General features: G+C 39.8%; 1 protein-coding gene across 1 annotated transcript in view; it reads right to left on the bottom strand.

Annotated features, from left to right (window-relative positions):
* The window catches only part of STX8 (syntaxin 8), a 284840-nt gene that overhangs the window by 109795 nt on the left and 154837 nt on the right, over positions 1–20208 (bottom strand). The window contains exon 7 of the mRNA XM_053569193.1: positions 2183–2284. Coding sequence (XP_053425168.1) covers positions 2183–2284 — 102 coding nt within the window. The remainder of the gene's footprint in view (positions 1–2182; positions 2285–20208) is intronic.

Genomic DNA, 20208 nt, shown 5'->3' with positions numbered 1-20208 from the left:
ATGTATTCTTTTTTTTTTTTATTAAATCATAACTGTATACATTGATATGATCATGGGGCATCATACACTCGCTTCATAGACCATTTGACACATTTTTATCACAATGGTTAACATAGCCTTTCCGGCGTTATCTCAGTTACTGTGCCAAAACATTTACATTCTACATTTACCAAGTTTCGCAAATACCCCTGTAAGATGCACCACAGGTGTGATCCCACCGATCCCCCTCCCTCTACCCACCCCCCCCTTTCCCACTTCCCCCTATTGTTAGGTTGTAACTGGGTTATAGCTTTCATGTGAGAGCCCCAAATTAGTTTCATAGTAGGGCTGAGTACATTGGGTAATCATGTATTCTTCACAACAAAACAATCTTCCGAGGTCTATACAATTATTATTCCCATTTCAAAGATGGAAAAACCAAGGCAAAGAGAAGTTGAGACTTCCCCAAAGTCACACAGCGGGTGAGTGGTGGAACTTGAATGCGCGTACAGGTTCCAGAGTCCACTCTGGCCACGTTGTGGCACCTCTCACATAAATGTGGGAAGCCAGAGAAAACAGGCAGAACTAGTCACTTCACTTAATTTTATACAATGAAATTCTGACACCCAGGTTATCCACTTTCTTAGAGCACAGACACTAAGGCTTATGTAGTAAAAGAGAAAGGTAGGAGTGAAATCACATCTCCAGTCGTCGAAGTTTTAGGATCTAAGCCAGGTGTGGTGGCTCACCCCCATAATCCTAGCACTCTGGGAGGTCCAGGTGGGAGGACTGCTTGCGCTCAGAAGTTCAAGACCAGACTCAGCAAGAGTGAGACCCTGTCTCTACTAAAAAACAAAAGAAAAAATAGCCAGATGTGGTGGTGTGCTCCTGGAGAGCTGAGGCTAGAGGATCACTTTAGCTGGGAGTTTGAGGTTGCTGTGCCCTAGGCTGAGGCCATGGCACTCTAGCCTGGGTGACAAAGTAAGACTCTGTCTCTAATAAAAATAATAATAATAAGTTTTAAGATCTAGCATTGAGAACAAAGCCTTCACGCACAGCAGTCACATGAAAAGACTGGTAAAACAAAATTGAGGAGATGTGTGGAATGGGTCGACATCTGATGTGGGCTGGTGAGGGCAGGATGGGTGGTAATAAAAGGTCAAAGGGTCGTAAGTTGGCCTGAAGGGTTCCACTTCCTCTGAGCTTCTTGGGTCTCTATCTGCCCAACTTCTCTCACTTTGTTGTACTAGGTTCTCTTTTAATCAGCAAATACAAGCATTGACTCTATAATATCTCAAGACACATATTCCCAGGGACCCTTGAAAGAGGTTCTAAAACTGGGCAGAGTGGGGCTATCTACAACATTTTCCTACTAAAAGGGTATAAAAGTTAAAGTGTGCGCTCAGATCACTAGCCATTCATTGCTGTTGTAATTCTGTCTGAATAAAGATCTTAACTCTCTAAACCTAGTGCAGCTTTGTGAAATGAAGCACCAAGTAACAATCACTGTGGCTGTGTGTTCTCCTGCTGTTACAACCACTTATTATCACTTACCTCGGGGGAAGGCACCGCACACCAGCAGTATAAAACTTCACACAAACCTGCATCAGAATTTCTGAATAACAAGCGCCTGCATCAGAATTGCCCAGGGTACTCGTTACATAATGGACACTTTTGAACTCTGCCCTAGACCTACTCAATCAGAGTCACGAGAGGAGGGCCCGGCAATCAGAATTTTCAGCAAGTATTTCCCGTGATTCTTATCTTAGCATATGGATCCCCATTTTACATAGGAAGCATCAAGTGGTGAAGTGACTTGACAAACATCACCAAATATAGGTTCTGAACTCAGTTGGACTTTAGAACTGGGCTTTTAACTGCTTTGCCTCTCAAGGATCAACGATTAAGCTTGTGGGGAAAAAAAAAAAAAAAAGGCCCAAAAGCAAATGAGATTGCCTTTCAAACTCCCCAACCTGCATAATGTTATACAGTTTTCCAAACCATTAAGCCATGTAAATATACAGAAAGGTTTCTTCTTAATATGCCCTCTGAAATGACACAATATTTTTATTTGAACAAGATTTAAGTATCTTTTAGCAATTTCAATGCTTCATCAAATGGCACTGCCTGTATTAGGAGGCCAACAATCCCCTGCAGTCATTAGTCAAACATGGGAAACTCAAAACAGAGTAAGTCCTCTTACCACAAGAGGCTGACTTCCTGTCCACGATGTTCACGCGCCTGGTTTCCGTGCGAAGTTTTTCATCTGTGTTCTCCACTAGGTTGGCAAGGTCATCAATTATCTCTAGGAAGAAAAGCACAGATACATGATGAAGACTCCTGAAATAACCCTGGTTAACATCACAGCACCACAGCTGTGGGGGTTCTTCCCAGTAATAATTCTCTCATGTTCAATCAATGAAAAGGCACAGAACTAGGGTAGATTCTTTAAAAACTGCAGTTCCGACTCAGGAAAAATAAAAAAAGAGTAGTCATGAAGAAAAACACTGGTCTAACAGGATCCCAGAAGACAGGAAAGAAACGCCAAGTTCAGGAGAAAGAAAGCATGACCCACCAAAATTTATGCCCAGCCAAGTTGTCATTTAACAGATGGTGACAGACAGACAGTACAAAAAACATGGGGGACTACCTGATCCTTCCTGAGCAAACTACTTAATGAAGAAATTGAGCCAACCAAGAGATTAATAAAAATAAAGAATTCTTGGCTCAGTGCCCTTCTCAGTGGTTAGGGCACCAGCCACATATACCGAGGCAGGTGGGCTCAAACCTGGCCCAGGCCTGCTAAACAACAATGACAACTGCAACAAAAAAACAATGGAGCATTGTGTTGGGTACCCATAAGTCCCATTTACTCAGGAGGCTGAGGTAAGAGAATCGCTTGAGCCCAAGAGTTTGAGGTTGCTGTGAGATGTGACGCAACAGCACTCTACAGAGGGCGAAAAAGTGAGACTCTGTCTCAAAATAAATAAATTAATTAAATTAAATTAAATAAAGAATTCTTATGCATAAGCCAGAGACTATGGCATAACAGATGATGGTGAGGGGGAGGCAGGCAAGATGGCGGACTAAAGCCAGCTTTCGGCAGAGGCTCCCATCCAAGGGAGAAATAATGGCCAGAAATAACCCAGAAAGGTGGAAGATCGGGAGCTGAGCTGAGAGAGAGAATCAGTAGGTTCGCGTCACCCCTGCTGTGACAAGCTGGGACTTCAAGGAAACAAATTTCAGGTATAAAACCCATCACAAAGAGGATGGGATCCTTCCCCTCCACCCCCCAGGAGAGCAGCTTGAGGTGAGTAGAGAATAGAGGACCTTTTGTTTCACCAAAGGGGAGAGAATAACTGAGGGAAGGGACTCCTTCCATAGAGAGATACCGCTGCAAGCCCAGGCAGTCTCTTGCCTGGGCCAAAAGTTGATCTAATTTTTTCCCTACCTTCCTGAACTCCTGATCCACCCCCTCTCCCGGTGGTCTGGAAGACTACCCCCTGAAAAATCCAGAGCATTTGGCAGATTTTTGCTAGGGCAGGGCACCTCATGAGCTGTGGGACAGTTGCACTGAAAGTATAACTTTAATAGAGGGAGGAAGTCACAAGGGGAGAGAGCCTTGCTCCATGTTGGAAAGAACATAGCTTGGGTCCCATGCTACTAACCACCAGGGACCATGGCCACCACACTCAGAAGCCCATGGTGGGTGGCTCGGCTCCCTGTGGGGCTCCTACCACCAGTGACTGTAGTGGTGACTCCCGCCCAGCTTCTGAGACCTGCAGCCCACCTGGGTCCTGTGACCCTTGGGGCCAGCGACTCCTGCCTGGCTCCTTAGACCCGTATGCCCACAGCCAGGGACTCTGCCTTCTAGCTTCCTGTCTGGCTCCTGCAACCTCTGAGGCCCCAAGAGCTGGTGACTCTGCCCTTCAGCTCCCCACCCTGCTCATGGCCCGAGGCTGGGGGTCAGTGGCTCTGCCCGGCTCTGTGATCCTTGCAGCCGGTGGCAATGCCCTCCAGCTCCCCACTGGCTCCTGTGACCTGCACACAGCAGTACCCCAGACTGGCACCAACCCTGACAGTGGCAACACTGCCCCTGACAGTGGTGGCAGCTCCAGGTCCCTCCCCACCAGGGTCAAATTGAGCTGCCAGTGGACCCCTGCTGCCTAGATGCTGAAGACCTTTAGAACTCTCCCACCTGATGGGTGTTTATGTCAACCAGGACAATTGGTTTGGATCTCTTGACCTGGGACAATCACCTGGGGATTGTCCAAGGTTGTACCCTGGTTGTGCTGTTGTGGCAGTGAGGGATTCTCCCCTTCCAGTTGTCGCCGGGGGTGTGGGGGTGGGGAGGGACAGGGTATCTTAGTTGCTTATATATCACCACGGCTGAGATTTCAGCCCAAAGCCACTGATTAACTAGTATTGGGCAGAGATTACTTGAATATCAGTCTGTGCCATTTAGCCCCACCACACAAAGCAGGTGCCCAGAGTTTCTGGCAGTAGTTCTGAATGGGACCTTTGTAAAACTCTAAGGGAAAAGGCACAATCACCAGTCCCAGTTCTTTGGTAAAGGGCTGGTTAACTACAACTCCCGGAGCCCTCAATTCAATTTCACCTTGCCAGCTTCTCTAGCCAAATGGTGAAAAATAGTCATGGGGTGGAATCAGCAGAAAAACTCTGCCAACATGAATAATCAGAGTAGATCAACTCCCCCAAGGAATGACAAAGGAGACACAACAGAAGACCCCATTCATAAACAAATGGCTAAGATGTCAGAAATTGAATTCAGAATTTGGATTGCAAATAGGATTCACAGAATGGAGGTAAAGATGGAATTAGAAATTCAAGGAGCAAAAGTTGTCTCAAGAATTCAATGAATTCAAAGACAAAAATCACCAAAGATTTTGACACATTGAGGCAAGAACTTGCAGTCCTCAAAGATCTGAGAAAAACAGTAGAATCCCTCAGTTAACAAAATGGAGCAGGCAGAAAAAAGGCTCTCTGACATTGAAGATAAAGCTTTTGAATGCTCCCAAATGCTCAAGGAGGAAGAGAAGTGGAGAGCAAAAATGGATCATTCCCTAAGAGAATTGTGGGACCACTCCAAAAGAGCAAACATTTGCCTCATAGGAATCCCTAAAGGAGAAGAGGATGGTATGAAAGGCACAGATACTCTATTCCAAGAGATAATTGAGGAGAAATTCCCAAGTATGGCAAGAGATACTGAAATTCAAATAGCAGACATTTTCAGAACTTCAGCACAACTCAACCCAAATAAAGCACCTTCTAGACACATTGTAATTAACTTTGCAAAGTTAATATGAAGGAGAAAATCCTGCAAGCAGCCAGACATAAGAAAATCATAACCTACAAGGGGAAGAATATTAGAATGACTGCAGATCTTTCTGCTGAAACTTTTCAAGCCAGAAGAGGATAGTCATCAACCTTCAATCTCCTAAAACAAAACAACTTTCAGCCCAGGATCCTGTATCCAGCTAAATTGAGCTTCATTTATGAAAGAGAAGTTAAATACTTTAATGACATATACACAATGAAGAAAATTGCCATAATCAAACCAGCTCTTTAGGATATCCTCAGACCCATCCTCCATAATGACCAGCACAATGCTCTCCCACCAAAGTAAACTCACTCTGAAATTCTTCACCAAAACCTAATTTCCACAGTGGTGAAAAGATTTAAAATGTCCACTGGACTTTGGAAAAACTTGACACCCAAAATACTACCAGGCTTATCAATACTCTCAATTAATGTTAACTGCTTAAACTGTCCTCTTAAGAGGCACAGATTGGCTGACTGGATACAAAAACTCAGGCCAGATATCTGCTGTATACAAGAATCTCATCTTACCTTAAAGGATAAATATAGACTCAGGATGAAGGGATGGGCATCTGTAATCGAGGCAAATGGAAATCAGAAAAAAGCAGGGGTGGCAATTTTATTTGCAGATACACTAGGCTTTAAACCAACAAAAGGAAGGAAACACAAGGATGGTCACTTCATATTTGTTAAGGGAAACACTCAACATGACGAGATGTCAATTATTAACAAATTATTAACATTTATGTGCCCAATCAGAATGCTCCTCAATTTATAAGGGAGAACCTAACAGACATGAGCAATTTAATATCTTCCAGCACCATAATAATTGGAGATTTTAACACCCCTTTGGCAGTGTTGTATAGATCCTCCAATAAGAAGCTAAGCAAAGAAATTTTGGACTTAAATTTCACCATACAACAATTGAATTTAACAGACATCTACAGAACATTTCATCTTAACAAAACTGAATATACATTTTTCACATCAGCCCATGTACCATCCTCCAAAACTGATCACATCTTAGGTCACAAATCTAACCTCAGCAAACTTAAAAGTATAGAAATTATTCTTTGTATTTTCTCGGATCATCACGCAATAAAAGTTGAACTCACCAATAACAGGTATCTGCATACTCATACAAAGACATGGAAACTAAATAACCTTATGCTGAATGATAGCTGGGTCACAGATGAGAGTAAGAAGGAAATTGCCAAATTTTTGGAATAAAACAATATGGAGACACGAATTATCAGCACCTGTGGGATACTGCAAAGGCAGTCCTAAGAGGGAAATTTATAGCATTGCAAGTCTTCCTCACGAGAATGGAAAGAAGAGGAAGTTAACAACTTAATGGGATATCTTAAGCAACTAGAAAAGGAAGAACAGTCCAACCTCAAACCCAGCAGAAGCAAAGAAATAACTAAAACTAGAGCAGAATTAAATGAAATAAAAAACAAAGGAATTATTAAAAAGGGGCGGCGCCTGTGGCTCAGTGAGTAGGGCGCCGGCCCCATATGTCGAGGGTTCAAACCCAACCCCAGCCAAACTGCAACAAAAAAAATAGCCGGGCATTGTGGCGGGCGCCTGTAGTCCCAGCTGCTCAGGAGGCTGAGGCACGAGAATCGCGTAAGCCCAAGAGTTAGAGGTTGCTGTGAGCTGTGTGAGGCCACGGCACTCTACCCGAGGGCGGTACAGTGAGACTCTGTCTCTACAAAAAAAAAAAAAAAAAAAGAATTATTAAAAATAATGAATCAAAAAGTTGGTTTTTTGAAAAATTCTACAAAATTGATAAACCTTTGGCCAACCTAACCAAAAATAGAAAATTAAAGTCCCTAATATTATCAATCAGAAATGACAAAGGTGAAATAACAACAGACACCTCAAAATTCAAAAAATCCTTAATGAATACTACAAAAAACTTTATTCTCAGAAATATGAAAATCTGAAAGAAATTGACCAATACTTGGAAGCACACCAACTTCCTAGACTTAATCAGAAAGAAATGGAAATGCTGAACAGACCTATATCAAGTACTGAAATAGAATCAACTATACGAAATCTCCCCCCAAAAAAGAGTCCAGGACCAGACGGCTTCACATCAGAATTCTACCAAACCTTTAAAGAAGAACTAGTACCTATATTACTTAACTTTTTCCAAAACATAGAAAAAGAAGGAATATTTCCCAACACATTCTATGAAGCAATATCACCCTGATTCCCAAACCAGGAAAAGACCCAACAAGAAAACTATAGACCAATATCTTTAATGAACATACATGCAAAAATATTCTATAAGATCCTAGCAAACAGAATCCAGCAACACATCAAACGAATTATACACCATGACCAAGTGGGTTTTATCCCAGGGTCTCAAGGTTAGTCCAATATAACGTAAATCTATAAATATAATCCATCACATAAACAAACTAAAAAACAAAGACCATACAATTCTCTCAATAGATGCAGAAAAAGCTTTTGACAATATCCAGCATCCTTTCATGGTCAGAACACTTAAGAAAATTGGTATAGTAGGGATTATTCTTAAACTGACAGAGGCCATCTACAGCCAACCCACAGCCAATATCATATTGAATGGAATAAAATTGAAAATATTTCCACTCAGATCAGGAACCAGGCAAGGTTGCGCATTGTCTCCACTGCTTTTTAACATTGTAATGGAAGTCTTAGCCATCACAATCGGGCAAGAGAAGGCAATCAAGGATATCCAAATACGGTCAGAGAAGATCAAACTTTCACTCTTCACAGATGATATGATTTTATACCTGGAAAACCCCAAAGACTCAACCACAAAACTCTTAGAAGTGATCAAGGGTCTCAGGATACAAAACCAATACTCACAAATCAGTAGCTCCTAGTGTCTAGGATACAAATGCTAGACAAATCCTAGCATCTCAGGATACAAAATCAATACTCACAGATCAGTAGCTTTTATATATACCAATAATAGTCAAGCCAAAAAAATGTCAAGGATTCTATTCCCTTTACAGTTGTACCAAAGAAGATGAAATATTTGGGAATTTACCTAACAAAGGACGTGAAAGATCTCTATAAAGAGAATTATGAAACTCTGAGGAAAGAAATAGCTGAAGATGTTAACAAATGGAAAAACATACCATGCTCATTTTCCCATGCTTATGGCTGGGAAAAATGAACATTGTTTAAATGTCCATACTACCCAAAGCAATTTACAGATTTAATGCAATCCCTATCAAAGCACCACCGTCATACTTTAAAGATCTGGAAAAAATAGTACTTTGTTTTATATGGAACCAGAAAAAAATCTCTAATAGCCAAGACATCACTCAGAAATAAAAACAAATCAGGAGAAATCACGCTACTAGACTTCAAACTATACTATAAATCTATAGTGATCAAAACAGCATGGCACTGGCACAAAAATAGAGAGGTAGATGTATGGAACAGAATAGAGAACCAAGAGATGAACCCAGATACCTATTGTCATTTGATCTTTGATAAGCCTATCAAAAATATAAACTGGGGGGCGGCCCCTGTGGCTCAAGGAGTAGGGTGCCGGTCCCATATGCCAGAGCTGGTGGGTTCAAACCTAGCCCCGGCCAAAAACCACAAAAAAAAAAAAAATTATATATATATATATATATATACACACATATATATAAATTGGGGGAAAGATTCCCTATTTAACAAATGGTGCTGGGAAAATTTTGGCTGGCAACTTGTAGAAGACTGAAACTGGACCCACACCTTTCACCATTAACAAAAATTGACTCTCACTGGATAAAAGATTTAAACTTAAGACATGAAACTATAAAGATTCCTAGAGAGAGTGCAGGAGAAACACTTGAAGAAATTGGCCTGGGAGAATACTTTATGAGGAGGCCCCCCTGGGCAATTGAAGCAACACCAAAAATACATTATTGGGATCTGATCAAACTAAAAAGCTTCTGCACAGAAAAGAACACAGTAAGTAAAGCAAGCAGACAGCCCTCAGAATGGGAGAGGAATATTTGCGGGTTATGCTTCTGACAAAGGTTTGATAACCAGAATCTACAGAGTACTCAAACTTATAAATAAGAAAAGAACAAGTAATCCCATTTCATTGTGGGCAAGGGACTTGAACAGAAGCTTCTCTGAAGATGATAGGTACATGGCCTACAGACACATGAAAAAATGCTCATCATCTTTAATCATCAGAGAAATGCAAATCAAAGCCATTGAGATATCTAACTCCAGTAAGAGTGGCTCACATAACAAAATCCCAAAACTACAGATCTTGGCGTGGATGTGGAGAAAAGGGAACATTTCTGCACTGCTGGTGGGAGTGCAAGCTAATACATTCCTTTTGGAAAGAAGTATGGAGAATACTCAGGGATCTAAAAGTAGACCTGCCATTTGATCCTGCAATTCCTCTACTAGGTGTACATCCAAAAGACCAAAAATCACTTATAACAAAGATATTTGCATTGTTCATTGCAGCTCAATTTATTATTTTTTTTTTTTGTAGAGACAGAGTCTCACTGTACCGCCCTCGGGTAGAGTGCCGTGGCATCACACGGCTCACAGCAACCTCTAACTCTTGGGCTTACGCGATTCTCCTGCCTCAGCCTCCCAAGCAGCTGGGACTACAGGCGCCCGCCACAACGCCCGGCTATTTTTTTGTTGCAGTTTGGCCGGGGCTGGGTTTGAACCCGCCACCCTCGGCATATGGGGCCGGCGCCCTACTCACTGAGCCACAGGCGCCGCCCTGCAGCTCAATTTATAATAGCCAAATCATGGAAAGAAGCCCAAGTGCCCATGAATGGATTAATAAATTGTGGTATACTTATACCATGGAATACTATGCAGCCTTAAAAAAAGATGGAGGCTTTACCTCTTCTACATTTACATGGATGGAGATGGAACATATCTTACTTAGTAAAGTATCTCAAGAATGGAAGAAAAAATATCTAATGTACTCAGTACTATTATGAAACCAAGTCACAATCACTCACACTTTCGTATGAAGAATAGACCACAACTATGGCCCAAGATGAAGGAGGGGGGGGATGGAAGAGGAGGGGAGAGGTCAGGGTGAGGGAGGGGGAATGGTGGGATCACACCTATGGTGCATAATGCAAGGGTCTATGTCAGATCTATTAGTATAGAGTATAAATGTCTTAACACAATAATTAAGTAAATGAGATGAGGTATATATTAACCAGTGTGATGTAAGCATTCCTAATTCTATATGAAATCAGCACATTGTACCCCATAAATGCATTAATGTATAGATGATCTATGTGTTTATGATTTAATACAAAAATAAAAATAAAAAAGAGATGATGGTGGGGACCAAATCCATTTAAATACTAAACTGATAATAAACAAATACACGAATTAGATAATAGCAGGTATAATAATGTTACCGTGACAATGTAATTCCAACTGAAAAATTAGCAAATAGTTGGGAGAGGGGAGAGAAAAGGAGAAAGAAGTTGAAAGCAGTATTTCTTCACTTCTCACAGCAAATCATATCAAGCTGTCGAAAAGTTGAACATACAGAAACTTTACAGCTTTTCAAAATCACTAAAACTTCAATGGTTTTGGTAACCTTGCTAACCTTGACGGAGCTTTAGTAATTACCATCTCTTGCCCAGAATCCCTTTTCCTGCCCCTTCCCTCACTTTACTTCAGGGACTCCTTTGCAGATGTACTGTCCATTTTTTAAGTGAAGTTCTTTTTCTTTCTGTAGTTTACAATATTTAAAATAGCATATGTGTATGATTTTATTTATATAAAGTTTTTTTAAGCTATCTTTTTATATTTACAAACCTACAGTGATATATGTGGGTTCATAATGATTATTTCTGGACGTCGAGATCCTGTGTGATTGACTTCCTTCTCATATTTCTCTGTATTGTTTTAATTTCTTACAAAGAGCATGTAGAGTCACGTACCATGTAGTGACATTTCTGTCAATGACAAACTGCAGATATAATGGTGGTCCCAGGAGGGCATGACGCTGTTCTTCTACTCTACCTTTTCTATGTTTAGATACACAATCACCCTTGTGTTACAGTTTTCTACAGGATTCAGCACAGGGACGTGCTGTACAGGTGTGTGGCTCCGGAGTAGCAGGCCACTCCCTGCAGTCCAGGTTCGGAGGAGGCTGTACATACTATGACGTTTGCACAACTACAAAACTACCTAGTGACACATTTTTCAGAATGCATTCCCATTGTAAACTGACACATGACAATATCATTTTTTTAATTTTTGTTCTCTTTTCTCCCTTTTGCCCTCCCCTTGTTACCCCCCTCCCCCATTTATTAGTTCCTGCTTTGGAGATGTATTCATTGTCCACCGTGTCACCGTTTTTCTTGAAGTATTAAGTAGAGGAAACAAGGAAGTCAAAGAAAGTTTCCAAAATGATGTTTGAGCTGAGTTTTGAAGACTACGTGGGTGAAAAAGCAGGAAAAGAGCAACTCATGCAAAAAGATGAGTATCTGAAAGGCAGGGAAGGGTTGAATGGTCTTTCTTTTAGCCGCCTGCAGCACTTCCTGCCAACCTCTTTTTACTTACTGACCTCTATGGTTGTTTTCTATTAATATTTATTTACAAGCCTTTATCTGACAGAAAGAGGATGACACCAACCCACTTTTATTTGTCCTTGTATCTCCCACCCCTAGGAGAGTGCCTAATACACAGCAGGATAAAACATACATGAAAAGATAAAGGCAGTAAATGAATGGAGCACAAAACATGAAAGTGTTGAATAATTTTCAAAGCATGTTGCTGCTTCTTAGGAAAGTGGATCTAAGCCAAATTTGTCGAATATAAATATTACTTATATAACACGTGCCTGGAAAATCTTTTGCTGCTATTCAACAATTCCATTCACAACTCTCTATTCCTTTGCCTTCCACAACATACTCTCTCCCAGTTTTCCTTCCACCCCCCCAGAAGCTCTGTCTAGATTCTCCTCTTATCTTTAATGTGGCTGATACCCAGGGTTTTGTCTTCTTACTCTATAATACTATCATGGTGATTCTGTATACCTGTTTCATCAATATATAAACTAGAAGCTCTCTAGTACTAGATGGCTCTCTAAAATTCTTGACCCAGGTAGCAGACTCCCTACTATTAATCTGTACCTTGAAATACCTAAAAACATCTAAATTCTTCATCTTCCCTCAAATTGACTCCCCTCCAATATTCCCTGTCTCGGTCAAGGATGTCATAATTCATTTGCTTGCACAAGCCAGAAATCTTAAGAGTCCCTTGGCCTTCTCCCTCCCCTTCTTCATGTGATACTCCGTTTGTTAGCCACTCTTGTTGATTCTACCTCCCTGGTATTTCTCAATCCTGTCACTTCCCTCAAACTCTGCCCCTCACAAAATTTGCCAGTGTTTCTAAAACAATATCCTAACTTATCTTTCTGTTTCTAGTCCTGAGTCCTTTTAATCCACTTGGTATAAAATAGTCAGGAACATATTTATTTTCTCATATTTCAATTAATTAAAATTCAAATAGCCACATGTTTTGAACACAGCTCTAATAACTTAAAAAAAAAGAAAGCAAACAAAAATACAACCACCCACCCACTTAAAAATAAAAATCAATAGAAGAAATAAAATTATATACTAAAAATGCACCACTTACCTAAAACAAAATGCTTTCTTTTATGGCTGAATAGTATTCCATTGTGTATACATACTGTGTGTATATATATATATATATATATATATATATATATAACATTTTTTTAAATCCATTCATCTGTTGTTGAAGACCTGGGTTGACTCCATATTTTGGCTTTTGTCAACACTGCTGCAATAAACATGGGAGTGTAGAGGTTTCTGATACACTGATTTTTTTTCCTTTGGATAAATGTCCAATAGTGAGATTGCTGGATCAGATGGTAGTTCTATTTGTAGTTTTTGAGGACCCTCCATACTATTCTCCATACTGGCTATACTAGTTTACATTCCCATCAACAGTATGTAAGAGTTCCCTTATCTCAGCATCCTTACCAGCATTTGTTTTGTTTTGGTCCTTTTGTTAATAGCCATCCTAATTGGGACAAGGCAATTGCCTCATTATGGTTTTGATCTGCATTTCCCTGATGAACGAGTAATGCTAAGCATTTAAAAAATATGTTTGTTGGCAATTTGTATGAAAAGACTCAATATTTTCAAGGCATCTGCTTACTTTACTCAATTGATGTAATCCTAATCACGATTCTGGCAAGCTTTTAAAACAAAACTAGCAAACCAATTCTAAAACTCATGTGGTAACACAAATGATTTAGAATAACCAAAATAGTCCCCACGAAGAAAAAAACCAAGTCAGAGTATTATATTCCCTAAATCCTAGATTTCTTATAAATACATAGCAATCATGACAGTGTGGTATTAGAATAAGGACAAATAGATCAATGGAACAAAACAACCCAGATAGACCTGTGTGTGTGTACACTCAATTCCCAAATAGGGAAAGGAAAGTCTTTTTAACTACGATATTGGAACAACTAGACATATGGGGAAATAAAAAGAACCTCAGCCCTTTCTTCCCCATACACAAATACTGCTTTTGAGATGGTTCATAGATGTGAGAAATAAAAATAAAATCCTAAGGACCCCAAATGGAACAAACCCGCTTTTGGCCCAGGGAACCTCAGAGAAATCTTAAAAACTGAGTTCCTGGCCATGATGGGATGTGAGGTCAGACACACACTTTGCTACACCCTCTCCCTCACCATGAGTCTTCTTTCCTAGGGATTAAACAGCCCTTTAGGAAGACTTGCTCCACGGCTGATTTCAATCAACCTTGTTGCTCTTCCCTTTTGCAGTTTCAATTCAACAGAAAAGCATTCTTTCATGATCAGAAGCCACTGACCATGGGGTGGTTCCTACAGGAGGCTGTGCACTGAGTACCTTCCTGTCCTCTGCTTCACCTGTTGATGTCAAAGGGCCCAAAACTCCAACCTCATGCTAACACCTCCATTTTTTGAACATGGGACCCATTAAAAGGCATGAAGCTCAGCTGCACCTACACGTTTCTCCTTTCATAAATTCATGACTCCACCTATAGCTGTTAAATATGTATATTTAAGGCGCCAGCCACATACACGTGAGCTGGTGGGTTTGAATCCAGCCTGGGCTGCCAAACGACAATGATGGCTGCAACCAAAAAATAGCTGGGCATTGCGGTGGGTGCCTGTAGTCCCAGCTACTTGGGAGGCAGAGGCAGGAGAATAGCTTGAGCCCAGGAGTTGGAGGTTGCTGTGAGCTGTGATGCCATAAAACTCTACCCAGGGTGACAGCTTAAGCTCTGTCTCAAAAAAATAAATAATTATGTATATTTGGCCACTCTGCTCAATATAAATTCCTGTTCCCTTTACCCCTCCCTCACAGTGCCTATCTCTGGTCTTTGCCAGAGGCTATGCTTCCAAGCCTGTCGGAATGGCCAGCCCACAGGCTGCAACCTTTTATAAGAAAAAGAACCCAATGTACTCAGCCCTACTATGAAACTAATTTGGGACTCTCACATGAAAGCTATAACCCAGTTACAACCTAACAATAGGGGGAAGTGGGAAAGGGAGGGGAGGGAGGGGGGTGGTGGGTAGAGGGAGGGGGATCGGTGGGATCACACCTGTGGTGCATCTTACAGGGGTATTTGCGAAACTTGGTAAATGTAGAATGTAAATGTTTTGGCACAGTAACTGAGATAATGCCAGGAAGGCTATGTTAACCATTGTGATGAAAATGTGTCAAATGGTCTATGAAGCGAATGTATGATGCCCCATGATCATATCAATGTATATAGTTATGATTTAATCAAAAAAAAAAAAAGAAAAAAAGCTCTCCTTTCCAAAGTTATGAACCTTGCCATTCTTCAGTTGATAGACTTAATTGTAAAACAGAACTGTAAAGTTTCTAGGAAAAAAAAAATAGAAGAAAATCTTCATAACCTTGCATGGGCAAAATTTTCTTAGACATGAGATAAAAAGACAATTCATAAAAGAAAAGAAACGGGTCAATTAGAGGACATCAAAATAAAATTTTTCTGCTCATCTAAAGATGCTATTACAAAAATTAATAAATAAGCCACAGATTGATAAAAAATATTCGCAGAACATATATCTGACAAACTATCTGTGTCTAGAATACATAAAGAACTCCTCCATAGGCACATTCTACTTGGGTGCATAAATATTCGTAATTGAAATCTCATTATATTTAGTATTACCCTTAACAAATATGAAATGACCATTCTTATCCTTCCTTACTTTTGTTGGTTTAAAGCCTATTGTGTCGCAAATAGAATTGCAACACCTGCTTTTTTCTGATTACCATTTGCCTGAAATATGGACAACCATCCTTTCACCCTGAGTCTATATTTATCTTTTAAGGTAAAATGTGACTCTCGTATGCAACAAATATCTGGCCTGAGTTTTTGTATCCAGTCATCCAACCTGTGCCTCTTTAGAGGACAGTTTAAGTCATTCACATTAACGGAGAATATTGATAAGTCTGATAAAATTTTGGGTATCGAGTTTTTCGAAAGTCCAGTGGACATTTTTAATCCTTTCACCACTGTGGAAGTTGGAGTTTGATCAAAATTTTCTGAGTGAGTTTACTTTTGTGGTAGAGGATTGGGCTGGTCATTATGGAGGATAGGTCTGAGAATATCCTGAAGAGCTGGTTTGGTTATGGCAAATTTCTTCAACATATGAATGTCATTAAAGTATTTAATTTCTCCATCATAAATGAAAGTCAGTTTAGGTGGATACAGGATCCGGGGTTGAAAGTTATTTTGTTTTAGGAGATTAAAAGTTGATGACCACCCTCTTCTGGCTTGAAAAGTTTCAGCAGAGAGGTCTGCAGTCATTCTAATATTATTCCCTTTGTAGGTAATGGATTTCTTACATCTGGCTGCTTTCAGAATTTTCTCTTTCATATTAACTTCAGTGAAGTTAATTATGATATGCCTGGGGGATGTCTTATTCAGATTGAGTCATGCTGGTGTTCGGAAACTGTCTGCTATCTGAATTTTAGAATCTCTTGGCATGTCTGGAAAATTCTCTTTCATAATTTCATGGAGAAGGGCCTCTGTGCCTTGCGAGGCCACTGCATCACTTTCAGGGATTCCATTGAGTCAGGTATTAGCCTTCTTCGAATTATCCCAGAGCTCTCTGAGAGAATGACCCATTTTGCTCTCCATTTCTCTTCCTCTTTGAGAGTTTGGGAGCTTTCAAAAGCTTTGCCTTCAATGTCAGAAATCCTTTCTTCTGCTTGCTCCACTCTGTTACTGAGGGATTCTACTGTATTTTTCAGATCTGTGAGGGCTGCAAATTCTTGCTTCAGTGCGTCAAAATCTTTGGTGGTTTTGTTTTTAAATTCGTTAAATTCTTGAGACAACTTTGAATTTCTCCTCGAATTTCTAATTCTGACTTTTGAATTGCTCTTCGAATTTCTAATTCCAAATTTTCCTCCGTTTTATTAATCTTGTTTGCAACCCAAATTCTGCATTCGAATTCTGGTATCTCGGCCAGCTGTTTATGAATGGTATCTTCAGTTACATCTGCCATATCTTTCCTTCGGGGGGTTGATCTATTCTGGTTTATTCATGTTACCAGAGGTTTTCCGCTGATTCCGCCCCATGATTTATTTAGATACCTGCTCAGAAATTAGTCAGTGTTTAGAAGAAGAGGTTTACTACAAAAGTGATTGTATTGATATGATAACAAAATATTTCCTTTCAAGTTAATTTCAGATCGCTAAAATAAGATAACGATGGAACTCACAGATGATAAAGTGTGTATGTAACTAAAAAAAGTATAAAATCAAAACCCTGAATAAAGCTTTTCGCTACACGCCAAAAAAAAAAGAACTCCTCCATATTAAAAATAAAAAAAGACAAACCATCTTATTGTAAAATAGGCAAAAGATCCATACAGATGTATCACAGACACGCAGCCAATAAGCACACACAGAAAAAAGCTCCACACGGGTAGTCCTTAGGGAAACGCAAATTTCAATCACTGTACGATACTGCTTCACACCCACCAGAATGCTAATACTAAAGACTAACAATACTAATTGTTGAGGAAGACGTGGCGTAAGAGTACCATAGACATGCTTGTCAGTTCCAGTCAAGTTAACCATATGTCTACCTCCTTACTCCAAATCCTCACTCCTAGGTATTTACAAAACAGAAATAAAAACCTCTCTCTCAGAAAGACCTGTACAAAAATATACACTGCAGCCTTATTCATGAGGACCCCACACTAGAAACAACCCAAATACTTATTAGGAGAATACATAAGCAAATTGGGATATATCTGTAAAATGAAAAACTACTCAGCAATAAAAAGAATGAATTTATGAAAAGGTATAAGAACTGTGTAAGTTCAAAAAGAGTTTTGTTGGCTAAAGTATGAAAATAAAAATCAATATATACTTTCTGATTCTGTTTATATGAAATACAAGAAACAGATGTAACCTACAGGACAAAAATCATGCAGTGGTTGAACTTTGGGACGCCGGAGGGCTTGACTAGCAAGGGACTGAGAGAACTCTAGATCAGCGGTTCTCAACCTGTGGGTCACGACCACTTTTTAACAATGAAGATACATTGTGGCATTAGGAAGGTTGAGAACCACTGCTCTAGATGATGAAAATATTCTAAATGGTCACACAAATGGATACAGTTGTCAAAACTCATAGAACTGAACTCTAAAGATCTGTGCATTTTGTTGGATGTACATTTTACGTGATAAAGAAAAATTAAAAGTTCATAACATTATGATATTCCTAAGTTTTTCCAGTAAATAAGAATGAAGGAAGAGTGGAAGAGAGAGGGGAAAGAGAGGCTGACAGTCACGACAAAACAAATGCTTTAGAATAACTAAATCTTAGACCTGGAAGAAATCATGAAATCAATTTATAGTTCTTTCCCCTCTTAATAATAGCACTAGCAGTAAGATGGTTAATCTTTTCCTAAACATCCCCAGAGACTGAAACATGAAAACTCATGAGAAAATCAGCTCGCTGGCTCTGTTGGAGGGTAAGTCTAATTATTAGCAAGTGCTTCCACATACCTGCAGTGAACTTATCTTCAGCAAAGGTGCCAAGAATGCACAGTGAGGAGAAAACAGTCTCTTTCATAAATGGTGCTGGGAAAACTGGATGTCCATATGAAGAATGAAACTAGATTTTTATCTCTTGCCATATACAAAAATCAAATAAAAATGGATTAAAGACTGGGCAGTGCCTGTGGCTCAAAGGAGTAGGGTGCCAGCCCCATATGTTGGAAGTGGTGGGTTCAAACCCAGCCCTGATCAAAAACTGAAAAAAAAAAAAAAAAAAAAGGATTAAAGACTTAATTCTAAGACAGGAAGCTATGAAACTATTAAAAGAAAACATTGGGGTTGGGCGGTGCCTGTGGCTCAGTGGGTAGGGCGCTGGCCCCATATACTGAGGGTGGTGGGTTCAAACCCAGCCCCAGTCAAACTGCAACAACAACAAATTGTGGTAGGCGCCTGTAGTCCCAGCTACTCGGGAAGCTGAGGCAAGAGAATCGCCTACGCCCAGGAGTTGGAGGTTGCTGTGAGCTGTGTGAGGCCATGGCACTCTACCCAGGGCAATAAAGTGAGACTCTGTCTCTACAAAAAAAAAAAAATTGAAAAAAAGAAAAAGAAAAGAAAACATTGGGGACGCTGGACACTGGTCTGGGCAAAGACTTCTTGAGTAACACCCCCAAAACAAAGACAACCAAAGCAAAATTGGACAAGTGGGATCATATTAAGCTAAAAACCTTCTGAACAGCAAATGAAATAATCAACAAGGTGAAGAGACAACACACAGAATGGGAGAAAATATTTGCAAACTATCTGTTTGATGAGCGATTAATAATTAGAATATACAAGGAGCCGTAACAACTCAATAGGAAAAACACTCAAATAATCTGAGCATTAAAAAGGTCTTTATATTCTGCTGAAAATCTGCCTGCTAGCAACTTCTACCTTAGTTATTTCTAGAGCAACATGGTACCAGTATTCCTCTTTCATAATTCTCCTATCTCCTCAGTATTCTCCTCTAAGCTAAGGATACTTAGCTCCAAATTTTAGCAAATCCTCAAAGGAAGTGATTTCCAAATCTTGTAATATCCTAATGTTCTGGGTAGAGCAGTCCTCCCAAAATGTGATGGGAGGATTTGGAAACATTATTTCAGTGTCTGTCTCAGCAGCAAAGAACACAGTTGAATTGATTTACGTGTATATATAATAATAATATATAAAAGTGGCTATCTTTTATTATCTATACCTCATTCTCTCTATCAAGGTATTTTACAGTAACAGGCATGCTTTGTACAGGAAATGTCCACTTGGTACATTTTCCTCATGCGACTGATTAGTCAGACCTGCATGATATGTCTGAATGCCACAATAAGTAATCGATTAACAAAAGTCAGGCCTCATAGCCTCTGTTAATATAAGAAAGTCGAGTGCAAAATGTGCCTTGTCTGACAACAAACATGTCAGCTGTTTATAAAATTTTAACTTGGTTTTTAAATATATTTCTTTTAAAATTTTGTAATAGTCATAAGCATGGCTCAGAGAGAGGTAAATTAACCAATTAGTAGTAGATCTAGATCAGCTCAGCAAAAATCAGTAGTCAGTACTGACGGGCAGGGTTAATGTTTTAACCTCGACCAAACACAGAGTTTTTCATTTTGCTTGGTAAATCTCTTCTGACTACTGGTGGTGGTTGTTTAAAACAACTCTATTCTTTAACTTGTAAAAATTATTTAATAGCAGTTTATAAATGAGAGGGGGGAAAGTAAACATTATCTAAAAGCTCCAGTCCAATAACTGCCATAATCACGTCTGTGTGTTTCTAA

This window comes from Nycticebus coucang, chromosome 18 (genome assembly GCF_027406575.1).
Source record: "Nycticebus coucang isolate mNycCou1 chromosome 18, mNycCou1.pri, whole genome shotgun sequence".
Taxonomy (NCBI): Eukaryota; Metazoa; Chordata; class Mammalia; order Primates; family Lorisidae; genus Nycticebus; species Nycticebus coucang.
Note: the sequence above shows the minus strand (reverse complement) of the source record. Positions and strands in the feature narration are given on the sequence as shown.